The sequence below is a fragment of the Mugil cephalus genome, chromosome 16 (genome assembly GCF_022458985.1).
Source record: "Mugil cephalus isolate CIBA_MC_2020 chromosome 16, CIBA_Mcephalus_1.1, whole genome shotgun sequence".
Lineage (NCBI taxonomy): Eukaryota > Metazoa > Chordata > Actinopteri > Mugiliformes > Mugilidae > Mugil > Mugil cephalus.
The window spans coordinates 12973257-12994368 of record NC_061785.1 but is presented as its reverse complement, the minus strand read 5'-3'; the positions used below and the strand labels follow the sequence as shown (position 1 = coordinate 12994368).

The window sequence follows — 21112 nt, the reverse complement described above, 5'->3', positions numbered from 1 at the left end:
CTGACAAAATTAACACAAAATGGGGATTAATCCGTCATCATGATTAATCTGATTAAAATTAAACCACCTGCAGCATAGAATGGATAAAGATGGAAGACGCCAAACCGCGCATTGGCCTTCTCCATGCGAAATTTGAGTACAAAACAAAACAAAACAAAACAGAATAGCTGACCCACATAAAGTATTATGCACACTCTGCTGGGAGGAGTTTTCTTTTCACTAAGGTACTTCCAGCATAAAATAGCACACTAACGCAAAGCATATCTTAGTCTGGGATTCTGCTAGCACTTCGGCTAACATGACTGTGGCTTGTGACAAACCAAAGCAAAGACAAGCTGGTAATGCTGACATGCAAATAACTGGCCACTCCTGCAACCACTGCTCCATGTGCGAGACTGTTCTCAGTTGCAGGCAACATTGTAAAGAACAAGCTAAATAAGAAGTTGGTTCGTCTTAGTATCTGCTGAAAGAGGTGTAACAGGGCCACATTAATGTGGATAAATGTTTGTATAAAAAATTACACAAAAAGTTGCTGTTTCAGATGTTTTGTGCACATTAAGTGGATATATAGTCCCTTCCTTTTTTACTCTGTTTGCTCATGCAAAGTACACGCGATTAATATAGATTAAAAATTAACGATATTCAATTGTGATTAATCGAAATGAATCCATGGCAACCCTGCGATTAATTTGATTAAAAAATGTTAATGTTTGACAGTGCTAAAAATAAGATATTTTTTTACAACGCTCTCTCTCTCTCACCAGACCTTGACCTTGAAAAAAACAACAACCAAACTAAAATTGAAATGCTGTAAACCAGCACGAGAAACAACACAGCGCGTATATTAAAGATGATCTGAATATCTGCATACAGTAAAAAGACTGTTTCAGTTTCATAGTTACGCTCCAGACGTCAGGTGTGTGGAGGCAACTGGAGGCATTAGGACCCAGAGATCTCTGCTGTTAACACTAGTGTCACTGCTGCCTTCAGTTTCTCTCCCTCCCTGTGTCGGATAGGATAGACAACCTGCTGGATCTCTGCCTCTTTTTTCCTCTCCTTCCCCTGGACGTGGTGCTTGGAGACCCCCAGCATACATCAGTAGATGAAGGACTTCATAAATCACCTGTAAACTCAGTGTGTTTACCTCTAGCGCTGCAGCAGCTGCAGGAGGAGTTTTCTCCTGAGTTTACCTTTTTGTTGTTGTTTTTTTCCCCTTTCTTTTTACAGCCTCGTCCCAGACACCAGCCCCAGGCTCTCTGAACTCCTCCTCCTCTTTCTCCTCCCCCTTTTTTTTTTCCTCTTTCACCCGCTCAGCTGTCACTCTGCCTTGACACTGTCAGGATATCCCCTTCCCTCTTTCTAGGGTTTCATAATGCACCAGGATCTGAGCGAGGTCTGACTCTCATTCAGCGGCTGGGGTGGATTTCATCCCACCATTGCTGGAGAATATTGATGATCACCCAGCATGAGTCAACACAGTGGGGTTGTAGCGATGATGGAAGGTCAAAGGCCTCACAGAACTCAACTTTAAATGACTAGAAGAGTCTTATTTTTAATTATCTTTCTGGCCGTGGCCTTAACGGAAGCTGATTTCTTAGTTTTTTACTTATATGTGTGTCTTTGGGGATTTGCTATTATGGGAAATGCAGCAGGAAGCCCGGAGGCTTCCCAGAGGAAGGAGAGCAAGTCGGCTCCTCTTGGCTCCACAGGTCCCCAGAAGCAAACACCAGCCGAGAAACTCCCAGTTCCACCTGAAGAAGAGCTGGAAGAGCGCTTCAGTGCCGTGTTGGTGAGTCAGAATATGAATGAGTATGTGCAGCACGTCAACTTTAACACAGAGAAGAGAGCACAAAGAATGTGGAATATGTTGGAAATGTGCACGTCCTCAGGACAAGCTTATCGCTGTGCCAGGTACACAATGCCCCTGTGGAAAGATACATAAGAGGTCCTTTATATTCGAGCTTACCGCAGCATGAGACTTGGTGTTTGGTTGGAAGATATGTTCATGACTTAATAAGAGGTGCCACTGCACATTCCTTCTCCTTCACAGCTTCAAATCTGCTTCTTTATTGGCAGTGCAGCCTAAAAATGGTTGCATTTTTATTTTTATTTATTTATTTTTTATTTTTTACAATTCTGCGTAAAGACAATTCAAAACCTGAGGGTATTATCACACAAATCCTGACAGTAGACAACCCAATCAAACGAATGAAAACAAAATATTGTACTTTTTTTATCATTTGTACATATCTGTGAGTTGCAAAAGTTAGTGAAACCCTTGTTTCCAGTTCCTGGTGGGACCCCCTTGTCCAGCGGTAATAGCAACTAAACATTTCTGGTTACTGCTGATTTGTCGTCCACAGATTAGCAGTTGCCAGAAACGATTTTAGGACTTTTGTCTGTATTATTAAAAAATTCATTAGGTCCATCAGTGATGTCCCAAACAAGTACAAGTACACCCACATGTTTCACATATAGGGGGAGGCTTGGGTAGTCTCCTACTTTAAATACCCCGTGACTCCTTTTTCAGGTTTTGTCCATAACCCTCGATGGGTTCTGCAGCTACACATACCATCATCAGTCTGTTTCTGCGTAGTTGTCGCTATGACATCTATACTGCCTTCACTCCCTGAAGCAGACCATATCATACAGAGTTCCCAAGAAATCAGGTCAGGAACTGTAACACCATTCAGCCACAACATTATGACCTAACATTGTCAAGGTCCCTCTATTGCTGCCAAACCATCCCTGAACCCATCGAGGCTTGGGTTCCTCCTCTAGACCTCTGCAGGTGTGCTGTGGTATCTGGCACCAATAGGTTAAGAGCAGATCCTTGAAGTCCTGCATGGGGCCACCATGGATCGGACTTGTTTGTCCAGAACATCCCACAGATGCTGGATTGGACTGAGACGTGGGCAGTGTGAAGTGAAAGTTAACAGCTTAAACTCATTCCTAGCCTTACAGCCACTTAGCAAATGCTAGCTCTTCTAGAAGATGTTTGAATCTGCTGCAGGGATTGCATCAGCGATGTCGGTCAACATGGCCGTTCGCTTCAGAAAATAAGTAATGTTGTTATTAGCAATGCAAACACCTTGCAAGCAGGTAGGAGGCTGTGATGGACAGGTAGGCAGGTAAACAAGGCAAATCTGAGTCTTGACAACCCAACTATGTTCAATATGTCGCCTGACAACTCACTCTGTGATTAACCGCATTCCTCACTTCATTCCTCTCCGAGTTGTTTCCTGACTTCACGGTGACGTCGAGCTGATCTGAAAAGCGATAGCGTGAAAAGTAAACATATCAGACCCGAGGCTTACTGCAAGTGATCGTACTTACAGAAACATCCGATGAACGCCACCTCAGTCAGTGTTTATGGGGAGAAACACTCCCTGATTTCTAAATATGTCTGTTGAGGAGCTAAAGCTTTATTTCCCTCAGTGGCATGTCTCCAACCTGCTTCTGATGATTTCTTTGAGAGAAAGTGGAAGCTTAGAAATGAAGCTTTGAGCTAAGCTTTAGTTAGAATTATAGAAATGCTGATTCAAACTCACCAAAATGGCATTAAATGAATTTTGGAAACCTTCTTTAAATCCGCGTAAATGAAGATCGTAGACTAACATGGACTCAGTTGAAGGTACAGAAATATCAAAGAACTGCAAACAACAAAATCCTGATTGGGATGTCTTCTCATGTTTCCTGTGTCTGGCCCAAAAAAGACCGTAGCCAGCGGACACCTGGTACATACGCTCTGCACCTGAGATGAATTAACCAGTAGTCTGTATTCATCATCTGAAAAGGCTATGAAGAGCTGTAGTTAGCTGGGAGGCAAGGAAGTTAGGAAGCAGTTCTGAAAACTGGCACGATTTAAAAATTCAAGATTCAGCACATATATTATAGATTTCTTGTCACATACACAGTGAGAACAGCAGCTTGGACACACAATGACATTTTTTAAATCTAAGCTCCGTTTTAATAAAGTCTCCAGATCACTCTGAATCCACTTGGCTCCGCAGTGAAAGGATTTGAGTGGTAGACGCGTTACTGTCGTGGGACGACCACTGCAGTGAATTAATTCTGCTGTCGGCGTTTGTGCCTGTGAGTGTGTGGCTGCAGTTGTTTGTGTGAATGTGCAGGTGCGCAGTGTAACGCCAAACAGCCAAGCAAAAATCTGCCAAATAGGCTATAGATTACAACCCCCTCCCCTTCTTCTGCTGACTGTGCATAACGAATCCTGTTCGCCATGTCGAGATACTCCGTCTGCATTCGAACCGGCCGCTGTTTGAAGAGGCGCAAGTGAGAAATGCTGCAAATGTTGCTGCAGATTCAAAGAGGAGCAAAAATAGAGAGATGGAGGCTTAACAATGGTGTGTGTGTGCTTGTGTGAATTTGCGTGCAATCGCTCAGTGTTTTTAGCCATTTTGTTTCCTCTGTGAGCTGCATTTATCACAGCTTAATTCACGTAATGATGTGGCAGCAGTGAAAGGATCAGTATCAACTCATCAAGTGTAATTCTGGTGAAGTGAGCTCACAAAGGCTCCAGTCACATCCAAATTTACGTTGAGCACCTTTTTCCTTCGTGTTTTACATAACGCTTTGCATATCTCCCTAAAGGGAATGCCGCAGTGGGTGGACTTGTAAATGTACATCTGTGGATTTGTGTACTGTATTCACAATCAGACAGGTCCGCACTGGTACAGGCTTTATGAGTTGTATGAGTCGTTTCCTTGTCAGTATCACATGCACCAGGTAACTCTACCAACTCTTCCCTAAAATACTTATCATTTTAGATTGCATGATGGTCTGGATTTCATTATGAGAGGAAGGATATCAACCGATACGCTTCGTTGTAAACAAATTCATCTCCATGGAGCTCAGATGACGTGTGTGTTACTGTTCCCAACAGACAGACTCCAGGCCAGCCGCCGGTAAATTTGTTTGTGGAGTAAAGTCTGGCGTCCGGACAGTAACAATGCTCTAACAATTAGTCGATACCTCAATAAGGCCAGTAATCAGAAGCTATGTTGATTGTTTTAGTATTTTCTTTAATTGAACGTTTGGTGGTTCAGGTTTTAAAAATGTGACAATGTTTCAACATATGTGAAAGAAAACTTGTGGGTTTGCTGATTGAAAGACATCATTTGCGTATGTAGAAAATTATATTTTTCTCCATTCTGATGTGTCTTGGGCAAACCAGTGAGTCGATTAACTAAGAAAACGATCAACAGATAATGAAAGTGGTCTTGTGTTTCACCAGAATGGGGGTAGTGCAGGTTGATGGAGCTTTGTGTCTGTGGGGAGAACAGATTTCTCAGTAATTATACAGTTTCTGTGAACATGATAATTTAATTGATCTATCCTTTTGGGATATTCAGCACATGTATGGATTCAGGACCCATCACCATGAATCATTCAGCAGTTTGCTTGCAGAAGTTAACGCGCTGCTGCTGGATTAGAATCTTAGACCTTTACATTGTTAAAGGTGTGAAAGCGATTTTTTGATTTATTTTTGAACTCCACATCTTACATCATCACAGTCTGAGTAGTCAGCGAGGAGTTATTGTGCAGGTTGCCATGGAGAGTGCCAATTTAAGTGCGACAAGAATGGCTGCATGCTTTCACACTTCACACGTCTTAGTGTGTTGTAAAACGGTCCACAGAGGACACGCGGCCGGCAGCGAGCTAGAAACGAAACTCATTAAAACTCAACGATGGCAGAGCCTCGCAGGTTGTGTTTGACCCGGCAGTTACCCCAAGAAAACAGAGCGGATCTGTCCTACAGCGAACCAGGGATGATGATGGTGATGATAATGATCATAGTCTGATCAGATGCTGACATATGACATTAAAACTCCTCCTGTAATGCTTTTAGTGATGTGTGATGCCACCAATTTTCTTTCCAATTCGATACTGAGTAAAATTCTGGCTGGTATCGGCAATACTGATCTGATACAGATACACACTAATGTGTCTGATAAAAAAAGTAGTGTATTTCAGATCATAGCTTCATAAAGAATACAAGACATCAGAGTCATTTATTTATTTGTTGTAATCTCAGAAGTATATTGAGGTAGTGGTCTCATTTAATATATAGCCAAGCTAAAGGAAAACCATGGACACAATCACACAAAATATATGAAGATGCTGTTTCAAATACTTAAGAAATAAGTAAAATAATAAGACCATTAAAATAAATATTTGTTTAACTATTAGAAACTATAAATGCATATATATGCATCTTAATTCTGAACCTGTGCTTCTGTGTTCTGCTTTAACCTGAGTTGTTTCACGAGGTTTGTTGTGTTGCCCCAATTCAATAGTTTAGTTACTTTCCACTGTGTTACTACATTACCCTGAATGACTGAAGTATCGGAAGTATCGATATTTTGATTAGAGAATCGATTTTAGATCATAAAGACAGCGCTGTTGTTGTCTTGTGTGCACTTAGAGTAGATTTTGACGTACAGTACTAGAGGGTTTAGATACACCTTTGTGGTTTCTTTAGTTTTATTACTTTGCACAGGAAGTGTCCAGACGAAGTTTCTTTGGCCTCCTGCTCCAATCTTTCTATACGGTGTATCAGCCGATCCAAGTCACGATCCAATCTTAAATGACAAAACTTCTTCCAGGACATTCATGAAGGGTTTTCCTTGCATTTTCTGAACTGGGGCTGTCACAGTTAATGTAGTGTTGAGAAGGTAGCTTGTACATTGGCCCTTCTCTAGAAATGTAAACCATAAACTCTGTAACCCCCTCTAGAGTATTTTCCCCTTCGTGCTGTCTCCAGGAAACCTTTCTCTTCTTTTAAAAGCTGCGTTCACTGTTTGTTGTTTTTGTTTGATGCAACCTGTACCTGAGTATACTCCATGGATATGTAGCAGACATGTTTAGTCACATCACTTTCCTTCCTTTTCTTCTTCAGAAGAGGAGTTTTTACGCTACAGGGATGTGGTTTTGGTTCCTTTTGGGGAGAAATCTTTCTCCCAAAATCCATCGAGATATCCCGATCTCATAAGATACGAAAAACGTGACGTGAAACCCACGTGAAAGTGGTAAACAAACCAGAACATGTTTTATATTTTAAATCACTCAGGACCCCCTACTTACTATATGTGTTCTATATTAAACTCAACCTAGTGCTATTGATAAATATACATTATTATTGTCATTTTGCTTTCAATATTAATCTATTCAAATAATACACAGGTTCAAATTTATTTTATTTTTTTTGCAACTGCTGTAAGCATACCTCACGTTAACATACCTGACTGATGTATGTAAAAATAATTGACAGTTGAAGAAAATAATTTACAGGTTGAAAATTTGCTGACATGTAACATAGCTCAATTTACCCTAAATTATTTCTTAATCTGATGTATGCTCTCTGGACTCTTGAACCATGTCTGTTCTGATACTGTTTGTCTGTGTCCTTTTTGGCTTGTGTTGACATTGTCTGTCCATGTCTGGTTCTGTAATTGTCTTTTGTATGAATGTTGATCTAAAGTCTTCTTTGTCTGTGTTGTGTAGGAGCCTTGGGACTACGGCTGAAAATTAGCATCTGTGCTATGTCTGGCGCATTTACACTGATGACTAACGCATCAATGTTGATTAATGTGCATTGTCTCAATTCAGTAAACTAAATAATAACAATAATAAACTGCTAAATGTAGTAGGACAGTGAATCACCAATCCATTTTGCTTCCATTTATCCCTTTAGTAAAATATGTTGGATTCATGTTACTGTGTATTTAAAGAAATTTAAATTTGTGGGGGGAAATTAAAAAAATATGAAAAATGTCTGGTCAACCAACGACTTTGTGACCCACCTGCAGTACGTCTGCAGACCCCCTAGGTGTCGCAGACCCCCTGTTGAAAACCTACAGTAGGAGATCATTCAAAGTAGCCCAGCAAACAACTTAATGAGATCTTTACCTGGATTGGTTTTCTTACATTCCCAGTGGTTTTGACTCACTCTGCGGTCCAACTCATCCCAAACCATCTCAAATGAAGCTCAGGCAATAGTTCAGTAATGAAGTTTTGTCCCTCCCCCAATCTCCCTCCCCCTTCTGACGAATGTAGGTTTACCTCACATATTCTCAGTGTCCTCCACAACTTCCATCCATTGAAATGTATGTATCTGGTCACTGTCAAAATAAACCTCCGATACCTGAAGACAATATTCAAATATCTCAAATAGCCTCTTTATTAAAGTAGCAATAGCAGCCTTGTCTTTCTGTAGACTTTCCAGCTCAAACTGAGGTTGTTTTTCTCTTTTAGTTTCCAACTGGCCTTATATAACCACCACTTATTGACCTTCCAGCTTCTATCATTAGGCTTGATTTATCAGATTCACATCCACCATTGATCTACTGCCCTTGTTTTCCATAATGTCAAGCACGGCTGGAACTTTCCACTTGTTTTTGTATTTATACGGCTTCAGCATTTACCTCAGGATGTATAAAATGGGTTGAGGAACAGTGATGATTGGGATACATATTCTAAAAAGGGCAAAGGGTTAACACTGGGTCCCAGAAAGAACATTCCTAAAAGAAATCGCCACTTTGTCACAGCTGCTTGACATTCCTCAGGCTGAATCAGTGTTGGTGACTCCACTCCACTGCGCAGTTTCGGTAACAGAGACGGGAGCGTGAGGTCAAAGAAGAAGAGATAAGATGTTCAGACAGTTTAGGCGAAGTGATGCCGTAGCTGTGCGGCGGGCGTGAGTGGGAGTCTCCTGTGGTCTAGCCCAGTTTCATCAGTTTGCAAGTTATAATTAGTCGCGTTTGTTATATGGGACACCGCTAGTGTGCTAACAAGTTTGAAAAGTTGTGGAACACGTTTAAAGCGTCACATCTGAACTACTCAAAGTATAACTTGTGTGGCCAGTCTGCTGTTTGTTCGTCGACTCCATCAGTTCTGTTTTGCTGTCGCCAAGAGTTTGTAATCAGGCTGCAGGAAAAAGCTTCTCAAAACAAAGCCTGACCTAGAATTTCTTTCTGAAATGTAGGTTATAAGTAAGTAAGTAAGTTGGAGTGTGAGTCTGTACAACAATATAACCTTAAAAACCAGTGATGCCACACAACAGCAGCAACAAAGACCTCTGACTCACACAGTGACTCCTTACTGGACTTGATGACAGGATTTACAGCAAACCCATGAATTATTGAAGATGTGTGCATGGGGCCCAGAGAGGACCCAGTGTTTGTTGTCCTTTTGTTCCTAGTAATGGTTAGAAACTTTCTATGTACAGAGTAGTACCGAGTGAACAGAGCCATGAAGGAGCCACAAATGTACGTGAAATGAATACATTCTCAAACAAATAGACTGTAATTTCATGACTAAGCAAACAAAATATTGACAAAATTAACTGTGTGTGAGTGTGGTTACACAACAGTGTGGCTGTCCTAATTCCCCGATCACTCGAACTACTCAGTACGTTTACATACAACTGAAAGAAACAAATTATTGCCTTAAGCGGACATTAACTCGATAATTAAATGTATGTAAATGCGTTACTCCTTATCCGATTAGACACCCAGATAATGCGATGGCATGTATAGGCTTTAATCAGACTTTAACTGGACAACTGCGCTGGTGTATGATTCCGAAAAACAAAAAAAATTCCAAGAAATCCGGTCACAGAAGACGAAGGAAAACAGAACCACCTGAAGAACCACACGAGAAATAATGCACATCTTATCTGCACCAGAAGTTGCACGCACATTACACACAGCTGAACTGTTATCTATCTGGTTGTTGTTTGAAATGCCAGTCTGCCGCATTAGACTCCGTTTTTTTATTATATGACATAATAGGTCAACCGGAAAGGGGGCCATATTAACATGCTGAAAAAACTCATATCGCCACCTAGTGTAGAGGAGGAGGACACGTGTTCCCCTCAGTTATTCGATATTCTCCATTGTATGCGAACTGGGACAAGGACTGCACTCAGAAAGTCGAATTTCGAGCGTAGCTTGATTAAGCTGTGCATGTGCAACGCACTGAATGACCAGAACAATTAATGCTTGTCGTGATTTCAGATGCACTTTAATCTTTACTCCAACCACTAAAACGTTCATGAGATGGGTCCAATCCCTTTTATCTTCTTTGTCTCTCTCTTTGTTTCCAGAATACGATGAACCTTCCCCCAGACAAAGTGAAGATCCTCAGCCAGTACGACAATGAGAAGAAGTGGGAACTCATCTGCGACCAAGTAAGATCATTGTTTCCAACCAACCAAATTTCTGTTCTAAAGCTGTTTTCTCTTGTTGCAGGTTTTTAGCTGAAGTGCAGAAGATTACATTTCCAGATGAACCATTGTATCACCATAACAGACTTGTTTATCCCAGCACAGAAACCTACTACCCTACTACTAACTTACTTCAAAACTACTTTTCTGTTTGGTGTCTTCAAATTTCACTAGAACATTTTCCATAAGATGGTTACACCAAAGCAGAACTGGTTTAGTTCTGGTTCAGGTTCTTAGCTTTAAATTGGAAAAATGCTTCTTGTTTAGTTTCATCTTTTTTTCTTTTAAACTTTGAAGATGTTGTTTGATTGATAATTTTCTCACTTTGTCAGAGTACATTATTGCAGAGGTATTAGTCATTGTCTTCTTCATATCAGAACCATGAGCAGCTTTTCGTTGGTGTGCGGAACATGATCTATGGCATATTTTTGAAACAAGATTTAAGATATCTCTCTCTCACTGAAACCACACATGTTAAGTTATTACTCATTTATTAACCTCCGCCCCAACGTTAATTCTTTCTGAGACTAAACTCAGATTATAACTAAACTCTGGAAGCTTCCGTACTCAAAAACTCTTTTATGATGGAATCCCACAAAGTCTACTCATATTCAACATACCAAGTAAAATGATGACGGTCTTCTGGTTTAAACCCCACACCAGTGGCATAGTGCGTTGAAGAGAAATATAAATTCTACATGTCATTGTGGTGCATCAACTGGTCATATATCTTTGTTTCCGGTAATTGTAAAAAACAGCCATGGATTTATCAGTGACCAACATGTAACCATGTCAAGAATTTCAGATATCTTATCAGTCGAGAATATACTGTGGTCCGAGCGTCACATTATTTTTCACCTTGTTACATTCTTGCATCCATTATTTGTGTCTGTCCTCATCTGTCTTTCCTCACTGACATCAGGCACACCATTAACTTGTTGGTCACCACGCGAAATACAGTGATGTCTTTCATTTGAAATCACAAAGTCTGACACACTGGCTATCTTCAATACCCAACATTTATTTTCCTTTTAAATGAGATCTATCCTTTGTGGCTGTGACAGATTAAACTTGTACGGTTCCCAGCCACTTTTTCTGTTTCTACCATGTTCATTTTTTGTGTAAATGTTCAGAACAAAGGCTGGATATTGCTATTGATTTTGTGCATCGTTGCAATCCCAACGTAATATTAAATTATTCTGAGATATTTCAGTTTTGAAACAGTTTTACTTTAAACAAAAACTAATGCTGTCAATAGCTCCATGGATTTGGGCTATTCCCACAATATTTTCTAGTTTCACATCTTTTATGTGTCCAACTGTTCTCTTGGAACTTCAGTCTGTTTTGAATCTCCCTCAGATGTGGACTAATCTCAGTGTAGCCCAGGCTCAGGGGGCAGAAGCATGAAGACCCACGAAATGCCATGCAATTTAAAAAAAAAAAGAACAAAACAACAAAAATATCTGAGGATTTTGTGAATCCTTGATATTATGATATTGGATCTTTTGTATTGTAAGTGGACTGACTAATAGACATTATTAGCAGCCGTCACAAACACATATTGTATCTTGATGTGGACGTGACAGAGGACACCTCGCTCAGTTTTTAAGTTTTAAGTTTGATCCTCGTGATTTCAAAGGCCGCCATTTGATTAAAGGTCATTAGTGGAGCAGATGCAGGCAAATCATTTTAACCATTTGCATAAGAGATGTTGCGTAATCAAGCTGGCTGTGAAGGCCCCTGACTGAGCTCTGCCCTGTCACTGCTACACTGCATCAAACATAATTAAATCTGTTGTGTTTCTCTTCATCTTCAGGAGCGCTTTCAAGTGAAGAATCCACCATCTGCATATTTGGAAAAGCTTAAAAGTTATCTGGATCATGGTGGAGGAGTCAGTCGGAAGGTATAATGCAAGAAAACTCACAGCTGGCATCTCAGTTTGAGTTTTATGAGCCTTCTTCTTGATAAGATTATTTTACTTTCTGTGGCAGGAATTAAACAGCACCATCCATGTTTTTACTATTTACATAACTGATATCTAAGATTAAGTCTTCAAAAACATATTTGCAAGAGGTTCAGTTTGTTGCTCTTTTTAGTTTACATTGCAACAACTATGATGGACACATATGCAAAAATACGAGGGCAATTATATCATACTTCAGCTTTTATACCATTATTATGTAAGAGGGAACATTAACAACAAGGCTAACCAACAGAGGTGGGGAGGTAAAGCACTTTAACACCCCTCTTGTTCCTTCGAAATATAGTAATACATCTAGGTTGTGCTGGAAGAACTGTAGGATAGTGGAAGAACTCAGCCAAATATATTTGACCTGCCTTAAAACTGTTGATTACTGGAAATGTGTGAAAAGTGATAGAACAATGACAATAACTGTTTGTTGTATGTGTGGCATGACTTGGGGAGATGATACGTATTTTGGAAAGTCTCTCTCTCTAAAACACAATGTTAACTCATTTATTTATTCATCTCCACTCTGACTTTAGCTTTTTTAGAGACAAAGCTCAGATTAGAACTGAACTCTGACTCTCATATTAAATAATTGTTTGTGGAGTAGCTAGGCTGAGGAAGACTGAATATTCAATAAATCAGAGATTTTGTAACTTGCATGTGTTTTATTAGTTCAAAAGACGTGTCCAGGAATCCACACAGATCCTGAGAGAGCTGGAGATTTCCTTGAGGACCAATCACATTGGGTGAGGCTCACTGCAGCTTACATTTGTTTAAACCATCGTGAATGGAAAGCAGCTGGTGAAGCTGTGATAGATATGCATGTTCTCAGTCATCCAGGTCATGGTATATCCAAAAAAAACAAACAAAGCTGAAACAAGGACAACTGGAGTTTTTGGCTTTGTTGGAGACGTTTCATCCAAGTCTAAAAGACTGGTGGGGAGTTAGGGTTTAAATATTAACGTCTGTGGAGAAAATATTCAACTGAATGATGCCGATATCAATACCACAACGTGACTGAGGTACTTGAGGTCATAGGTTTTGACTCAAATCTTTAATCGCGTGACATTTACGTCTCATTTTTGGTCCAAACTTATTTTGGAGTGCCACCTGGATCAACCCTGGGTCCTAGGTAAATGGTAGTTTCTCAATAACATTTCATCCAAGTAGCTTTTTTTTAGTTCTTAAAGACTGGTGGGGAGTTTAGGTTTTCAATGACCAGATACTTACCTGTAGTTCCACCGCATTGAGCCATGCATTTGTGAATGGGTTTTGTTTTTTATCTTCCCCTGGTTTCAGCTTGTAAATTACATATATTTCATTTATCATATGTTTCCAGTACATTAACAGTCACGATGGTTTGAATTCATGTTATTGTTTTTAAATAAGTTCCTGGGTTGAAATGTATTTTTCTTGTGTAGCTGGGCTCAGGAGTTCCTGAACGAGGAGAACCAGGGTTTGGACGTTCTTGTGGATTATCTGTCCGTTGCCCACAGCACTGTAACGTAGGTATCAGCTGGGGATATCATTGTTTTTGTTACCGGAGCAGTTGAGGTTAATATCTGTTGGACAGTAAATAAATGTGACTAACAGGTACGACACAGACGCCTGGGACAACGGCACGCTAACCACAGACAGAGGCAAAACTATTGACAAGTCAGCAGAAGATGTGAACAGAAGTGCTAGTAACTCACCTTCTCACTCTACCTCAAAGACCAGCAAGTCCTCCACAGTCAGGTATGTACTAATGAAGGGGTTAACACATGGACTAGTCTGATCAGGTTCTGTGCACATTCTGCAGTACTTTAAAGGCCCTATAATATTGACTAATACATTTTAATTAAATGCGCTGTAGTTCTTAAGGCAACAGAAGTGAGAAAGGTAGAAGGCCATTTTTTTAAGCCATCAACAGTCAACAGTGAACAATCCTTATGAGCTCTTTAGTACGACACAAGAAGTCGTGTCTACAAAATGTTTGGCATTCAAGTTGTAACATCAGCCTTAAGTCATGAGTACACTGCTGCTAGGCAACTGCTGGTAACAAAAGCAACAACACAGTCAGTGCGGCCAGGTACACAGGCCTCATTCAGAACCTCCTTTAACCTGAGCAATCTAGTCACATCTGTCCAGCTTTAAATACCTATACAGAGTTTACACCTGGTATTAAAATGCTTCTCCATATGTGTCCGCAGACAACACTTAAGCTCTGATCTCAATTTCTCATAATTAAGCAGTGCCATCTTGGCTGGATCAGAACCATGAACAACTGTTTTTTGTGTGTGCGTCATGAGTTGGGGATATGTTACATATTTTGCAACAAGCTGTAAAATCTGTCTTTCACTGAGCGAACCCTGAAAGCTTCCATAGGCAGAGAACTTACACAAAGCTTAACACAAAGCGTACCCATGCTAAATCTTAATTATAATAATAATCTTAATAATGCATCATATTAATTATGCTTTAGATTTATTAATTAGTTTAGTTAGTTAAGAGTTACAAGGACTTCATCATCATCATTTATAGCAGCACCTCAAATACGCCACAATATGAATCTTTTGTACAGAAAAAGTATTGGTGGAGGTGCATAAGTCATTCATAAGCAGCCCAAAACTTGACTTTGTCTTATTCTTTCAAAATCGATATTGTATCAGAAGAAAAAATATCACGATATATTGCCATATCGTTATTATTTCCCACCCCTAACCTTCTCGCACTGGTAACATGACGTGCAACCAGTGGAGAGCTGACATCGATATCACCTCCTCACCACTCATTCACGATGGCAGCTCCCATTTCAGAAATGTTTTGACTTCACGTTTATGCAGTGGTGGCATCATTTACAGTCTACTTCCTCCCAGAGGGGAGGATAGTTAAGAATATATTAAGAATATAATTAAGATTGTCTTTAAACAACATTCCTTCATTTTACAAGTCTGTGTTTAATATAGTTTCGTGTAAACTTTGTGGAACCAAGATAAATAACTTGGCGAGGAGTGGTGTAGATTTAATGACACTGCGGAGGTGTTAAGGAGGTGGAGGTTTACCGGTCGTAAACGAACACGTCGCACGTGAACAGACGACCTGAGACGTTTAATCTCTCTGATGAGAAAGGGCAGCATTCTTGCCATAGCAAATACGCCTGCATACGGTGTTCTGTAGTCGTGTGTGTTGAAGTGGGAATGTGAGAAATGTCTGACTGAAGGAGGTGAACAGATGCTCAAAGCTATCATCATTCCTACAGTGGAGCTGGTTTGATGTATGATTGTGCTTTGTTGTCATGTGGACGATAATGTTCAATGTATGTTTATATATATATAAACATACATTGAACATTATATACCTGAGGTATATATATATATGTATATATATGTATGTATATATATATATATGTATATATATGTATGTATTGTATGACCCTACAACTTTGTTTGACAGAAAGTTTGACAGAAACAGATCATCCACATTTAACCTGATAAATGCTGCAGAAGTCACCTCTCACCTGCAGAATTCACTCTCTCCACAACAGGAAAGGTGCGAGGAACACACGCACCGTGAGCCAGAAAGACGACGTTCATCTCTGCATTATGTGTTTACGTGCCATCATGAACTACCAGGTAATTAAACCCGCAGACTCAGTGTGGTTATTGTCTTTACTATCTTTGTCATGGTTGAGAGAAAGGTATGGAGGGGGATTTCCACAGAGAGCTGTGATAAAAGTTTAAAAGTCAGTGATGAGATACTGGCGAGTTAAATGTTTTAGGCTGTAAATCAAAAGGAAAAAAATCACAAGTGTGACTTTCTGAGAAAATATATGAGTGAGACTCATCGCTTCACATAAAATATTCATTCATTTCATACTAGTTATGTGGTCAGGGTTGATCCAGGTGGCACTCCTCTTCTTATTATGCCTCTTCTCCTTCTCCTCTTCCACCTACCTCTTATTCTTTCTTACCTTGTCCCCCTTATCTTCTTTCTTCTTTTTCATCTTCTCCTATTCCTCCCCCCCCCCTATCTCCCTATGGTTCTTTTTCTCCCTTTCCCTTTCTTCTTCTCTTCCTCCTCCTTCATCTCCTTCTTCTTTTATATCTCCATGAAAAACCACTATTCATCTCACAATGACTGATCAGGTTGAAGAAGCATTGTCCCCCTTTTTGTTCATCTTAAAACTCCCCAGCACATAAGTGACTTGATGTTTTTTTTTTGTTTGTTCTCATCTCTGTATTTAGTCGGGCTTCAACCAGGTGATGAAGCATTCCTGCTGCGTCAACGAGATCACACTCAGCCTCAACAACAGAAACCCGAGGTAAACACTGAGCACAGCCTGACCTTCGGTTAGTTTGAACTCTTCAACATAAGAATTCAAATTCACGCAATAAATGTAATTTATGCAAGTATGTAAAATAAAATTGACTTTCGTTATATCCCCATGCAACTCTACTGACTTTTGCAGTGTAAATGTTCTTGGGCTGGTGGATGGATTTACCAAAAGTTTCAGTGAAAGTTGTCAGTCATCCAGGTCATTGTTTATCCAGAAAACAAATTTGAAACAAGATCGACTGGACTTGTAGCAACATCTGTGCGTGAAGACTTGGAAGAAACGTCTTCAAGAAACTCTAAAAGCCTTGGACATACTGTGATCTGGATGACTGAAAACCTTCACAGACACCGTATGGATCTGAAATTAATTGACCATTCGTTTCAAATGAATTCAATAATTTGCTTTCATAACTTTGCTTCTCAGGACCAAAGCTCTGGTGCTGGAGCTGCTGGCGGCCGTGTGCTTGGTGAGAGGCGGCCACGACATCATCCTCTCCGCCTTCGACAACTTTAAAGAGGTCAGACTTGACGACGTGTTTGATGTGTTTTTTTTTTCTTTCTTTTTTTGCCCCAAAAATATTCCTCTAACAATGAGTATTTAGCAGCTAAACAGCCAGATAAGTCCATCAAGATGTGGCGGAGACCGAAAACAGGGCGAAAAGAGTGTAAATACTGGACTTCAATCTACCTATTAAACACAATCATGACTCCAGATTAATGATAATGATTCTCTTTACGCTCTCTACATCTGGTGTATTTGTGAATTAGCATCTATTACTTTAGCGCAGGGGTTTTTCAGGCAAATGACCCCCAAACTGATGGAGAGCTTAAGTGGGGACCCTCTACCTACTGTTCCATATTAAACTCAACCTAGTGTTATTTATGAATGTACATTATTATGTTGCATTAAATATTAAGCTATCCCTTATCCTTTTACTAAAATATGTTGGATTCATGTTAATGAATTTATTTAAAGAAATTTAAATTTGTGGGGGAAAATTAAAAAATAAATAAAAAAACGTCTAATCAACCAAAGATTTTGTGACCTCCCCTACAGTTCCCCTGTGGACCCCCTGTTGAAAACCTATGCTTTAGCATGTTTACATGTGTAGAAACCAGGAAGAATGGGATCAAACAAAAATCTGCAACATACCAACCGGTTCATTTTTCTTGCTTGTTCTGATTTCCGAGCTGACCTTGGGTTTATTTAAAGCTGGGATGACTCAGGCGACATCCAGACATTGTTTTAAACTGATATGAGTCTTAACATAGATTTGTGTCGCAGCACCCACATACCAGTCCGTCCTTTGCTGCGCTGACAAGCAGGTGCTCCACCCAGTTGTTCCTCCGCCAGAGGAAACCAAGCAAAGAGAAGTAAATATGTGAAACACTTGCCGAGTGACCTTTGACCTCATCTCGGCTCTCTCTCTCATCTTCGCACGGTGACGGCAGCAACTGTTGCCTCCTGCGGCTGCACACGGAGTGTAAACCTGAACTAAGAGGGTTTATTATTAGTCAATGTACAGAGCGGTAGAAACCTGCCCTGCAACAAGATAAGTACCTTTGATCTTAACCACCGATGTCATTTTCCTTTAAAACAACCCCCGAGCTGCAGCCGTTTAAAATCTGGTTTCAGTTTCAGAAACATTTAAAAGCACCGTTTAATGACGTGGAACAGCTGCTTTGATAGGGCCCAGACCTTTTTCCTTTTGTTACCTTTCACTAATCAGTTCATTATCTGTCGCCATCTTAACCCAGTCAGTAACTTCTGGTTGAGTCTGACTCTGATTTTTCTGGCGTAAAATCATATTTGTGAATAATTTTTCTGATTGTGTTATTTGAATTTAAGTGCTTTGAGTGTTGACCTATCACAAACATCTCCTTGGAGCGGCTCTTGAGAAAGTACCAGTGAGCCATAACATTATGTCCTGTAACAGGTGAAGTGGGTAACTCTGATTATCAGGTTATAGTCGGTTGAACTTTATTATTAATTTTCTAACTTTATTTATTGAACATTTTAAACATTATGGGCAGACACTGCGATGTACATCTTAAATCCTAAAAAATTAGCATTAGCATTGATGGTCACATCTGAATGTCAGCTCCCGCCCCACATAACCCCACCACCCCCTAGAGGCCAATCGCTTGGTAGGAAAAAAAAATGGCGAAAGAAATAGATAAAAAAGAAAACTTTAATTACAAAAAAAAGGAAACGAAACAAGGAACGAGGATCACTCCTCCAGCTCAAATGAAAAATCTATAGTACATATTTTTAGGTGCACCTGCAGAAGGAACAATGCTGAAAATTGCGGAGCTAGTTAATGTATCAAAGATATATGACCAAAATTACCCCAGTTTAGCACAAAACCAGAACATACGTACATCGCTAATGGAACAGGTATATTTTTGCAAGTCAGTCCTCAATGTTTTGGTCCTCAAAACTGATGTTAACAGCAGGAAAACAGTGAAAGGATTTGAGAGACTTTGACCAAACTGTGAGGTCTAGATGACAGCACATCTCCATAACTCGTGTGGGTTGTTCCTGGTCTCGTGGTCAATCTGTCAAAAATGGTTCAATCGTTAAGAAGGCTGACCTGTGTGGTCCGATCCAACAGACTGATGGAAAAAAGTTAATATTGCTTCCCATAGAGAGGAGTCAGAACGCACAGTGGATCACAGTCTGTCCGTTGATGAAGCTCCTGCAATGGATACAACAGAACTGGACCATGGAGGCACGGACAAAGGTCTGGATTGGTGGATCATGTTTTCTTTCTCTGGATCGATGGATGCATTTGCGTCGCTTACCTGGGGAATACATGGCTCCAGGATATGGGAAGATGGCAAATAGGTGGATGCAATGTGATACTTTGGTCAAATTTCTGGTGGAAGAACTGCTGGGGTCATTGATGTGGATGTTCCTATGACGCGTACCACCAACCTAAGCGTTGCTGCAGACCATGTCCACTCAGTGTTTGGCGTGGTTTAAGGAACAACAACTAGTTCAAGGTGTCGACTGGTCCTCCAAACTCCCAGGTCACAATCGAATCCAGCATCTGTGGGATGTTCTGGAAAAACAAGTCCAATTCATGGAGGCCCCACATCTCAACTTAAAGGCAGAACTTCTGCTAACTAGCTTGATGGGTCGGTGGGGGAGTAGTGGGTATGTTTGGGCGGATCAGTGTAAGATCAGTGTGTGAGAAGCTCTTTAATACAGTGCTAAATTAAAAAGCTCCTATATGTGTCAGTGCCAGACTCAACATCAGCCCTCTACTGGTGGATTATCATGTCATCAGCTCACACTTGTTGTGGTGGCGCAGCAGCAGCAGCAGCAGCAGCAGCATGTGTGTGGGCGAAGATGGAGGGAGGTGGGCGCAGAGCCAGGAGCTGGTTTATGTGTCGCTCAGCAGCAGGACGTGGGCTTTGTTGTGGGTCGTGCAGGCCGTCGGGTTGTGCAGACTGCATTATTTAGTGGATGCGAGTGGGCAAAAGAGCAGAGTGGAGGAGAAACGACGATAATGTGGCTGCGTGTTCTCTGTTCCCAAGCAAAAATAAAAATCTGCAGCCTTGATAGATAGATAGATAGATAGATAGATAGATAGATAGATAGATAGATAGATAGATAGATAGATAGATAGATGAACGCATGATCTGTGAGCAGGATAACATGAGGCGTAGACCGACATCGTTTCTGTGTGAGAACACTGCCCTCATGTGTCGAGTTGAAAGCGCATCATCATAAGAGGACTCGAGCTACATTGAACAAAGCTACAATAAACCCTCAGCCTATGTTGTGTGTTGCTGAATAAACAGCAGATTAACCCTTTGGCTTTAATCGTTTTTCAGGTGTGTGGAGAGAAGAGCAGATTCGAGAAGCTCATGGAGTACTTCCGCAACGAAGACAGCAACATTGACTTCATGGTGAGGCTGTTAAGACCAGTTAAGAGCACGCCGTAGTTCAAACCTGCACAAATATGTTTGAAAAATTACATTTTTCTTATTTGAAGTCTAAAATTGTCATTTAGGTCTGTATATAAAGGAAAAGGGGATGATCATATTTAAAGCTGTTTATGTGGTTAAGTTATTGGAATGTTTGTCTTCAAAAATCAATTTATAATTTTAACTTTAAAGTAATTACACATGTATGCAGTGTAATATATTTTAAATTGAAATTAACTACAGATAAAGTTTAAATTTATCAAGTCTAAGACTCTAGTCATGTCTATAATGAAAAAGTCAGACTCTTAAAAGTGATAATATGTTTAACAATGGATTATTATGTCAACTCCAACATTATTATAACATGGAAAAACTTAATCCGTGTTTGACCATTAAGAGCGTGAAATTTAAAATCATCTTTCTGCAACAATGTTTCATTTCTTCTATACATTGTTATGTCTTTTAATGTATTTATAAGCTGAATATGTACCCAAATGCAGGACAGACATTTTTAAGAGATGATCCTTTTATTTATATAGTAAGAAACTGACAAAGGACAAAGAGAACGTCAGGACTATTTCTATATATATAATGGATAAAAACTTTCAAAATAGAAGCAGGAAACGCAAGGAAAACCAAGCAGG

General features: G+C 40.1%; 1 protein-coding gene across 2 annotated transcripts in view; it reads left to right on the top strand.

Moving 5' to 3' along the window:
• Positions 1 to 1116: 1116 nt before the first annotated feature.
• fmnl1b (formin-like 1b) overlaps positions 1117 to 21112 on the top strand; it is a 31812-nt gene continuing 11816 nt past the window's right edge. The window contains exons 1-10 of one of the 2 annotated variants that reach the window (XM_047609924.1): positions 1117 to 1789; positions 10127 to 10210; positions 12063 to 12149; positions 12888 to 12961; positions 13637 to 13720; positions 13809 to 13952; positions 15742 to 15829; positions 16442 to 16518; positions 16957 to 17050; positions 20376 to 20450. In XM_047609924.1, coding sequence (XP_047465880.1) covers positions 1532 to 1789; positions 10127 to 10210; positions 12063 to 12149; positions 12888 to 12961; positions 13637 to 13720; positions 13809 to 13952; positions 15742 to 15829; positions 16442 to 16518; positions 16957 to 17050; positions 20376 to 20450 — 1065 coding nt within the window. In that variant the 5' untranslated portion in view covers positions 1117 to 1531. The remainder of the gene's footprint in view (positions 1790 to 10126; positions 10211 to 12062; positions 12150 to 12887; positions 12962 to 13636; positions 13721 to 13808; positions 13953 to 15741; positions 15830 to 16441; positions 16519 to 16956; positions 17051 to 20375; positions 20451 to 21112) is intronic. The other variant, XM_047609923.1, reaches the window with a different exon arrangement.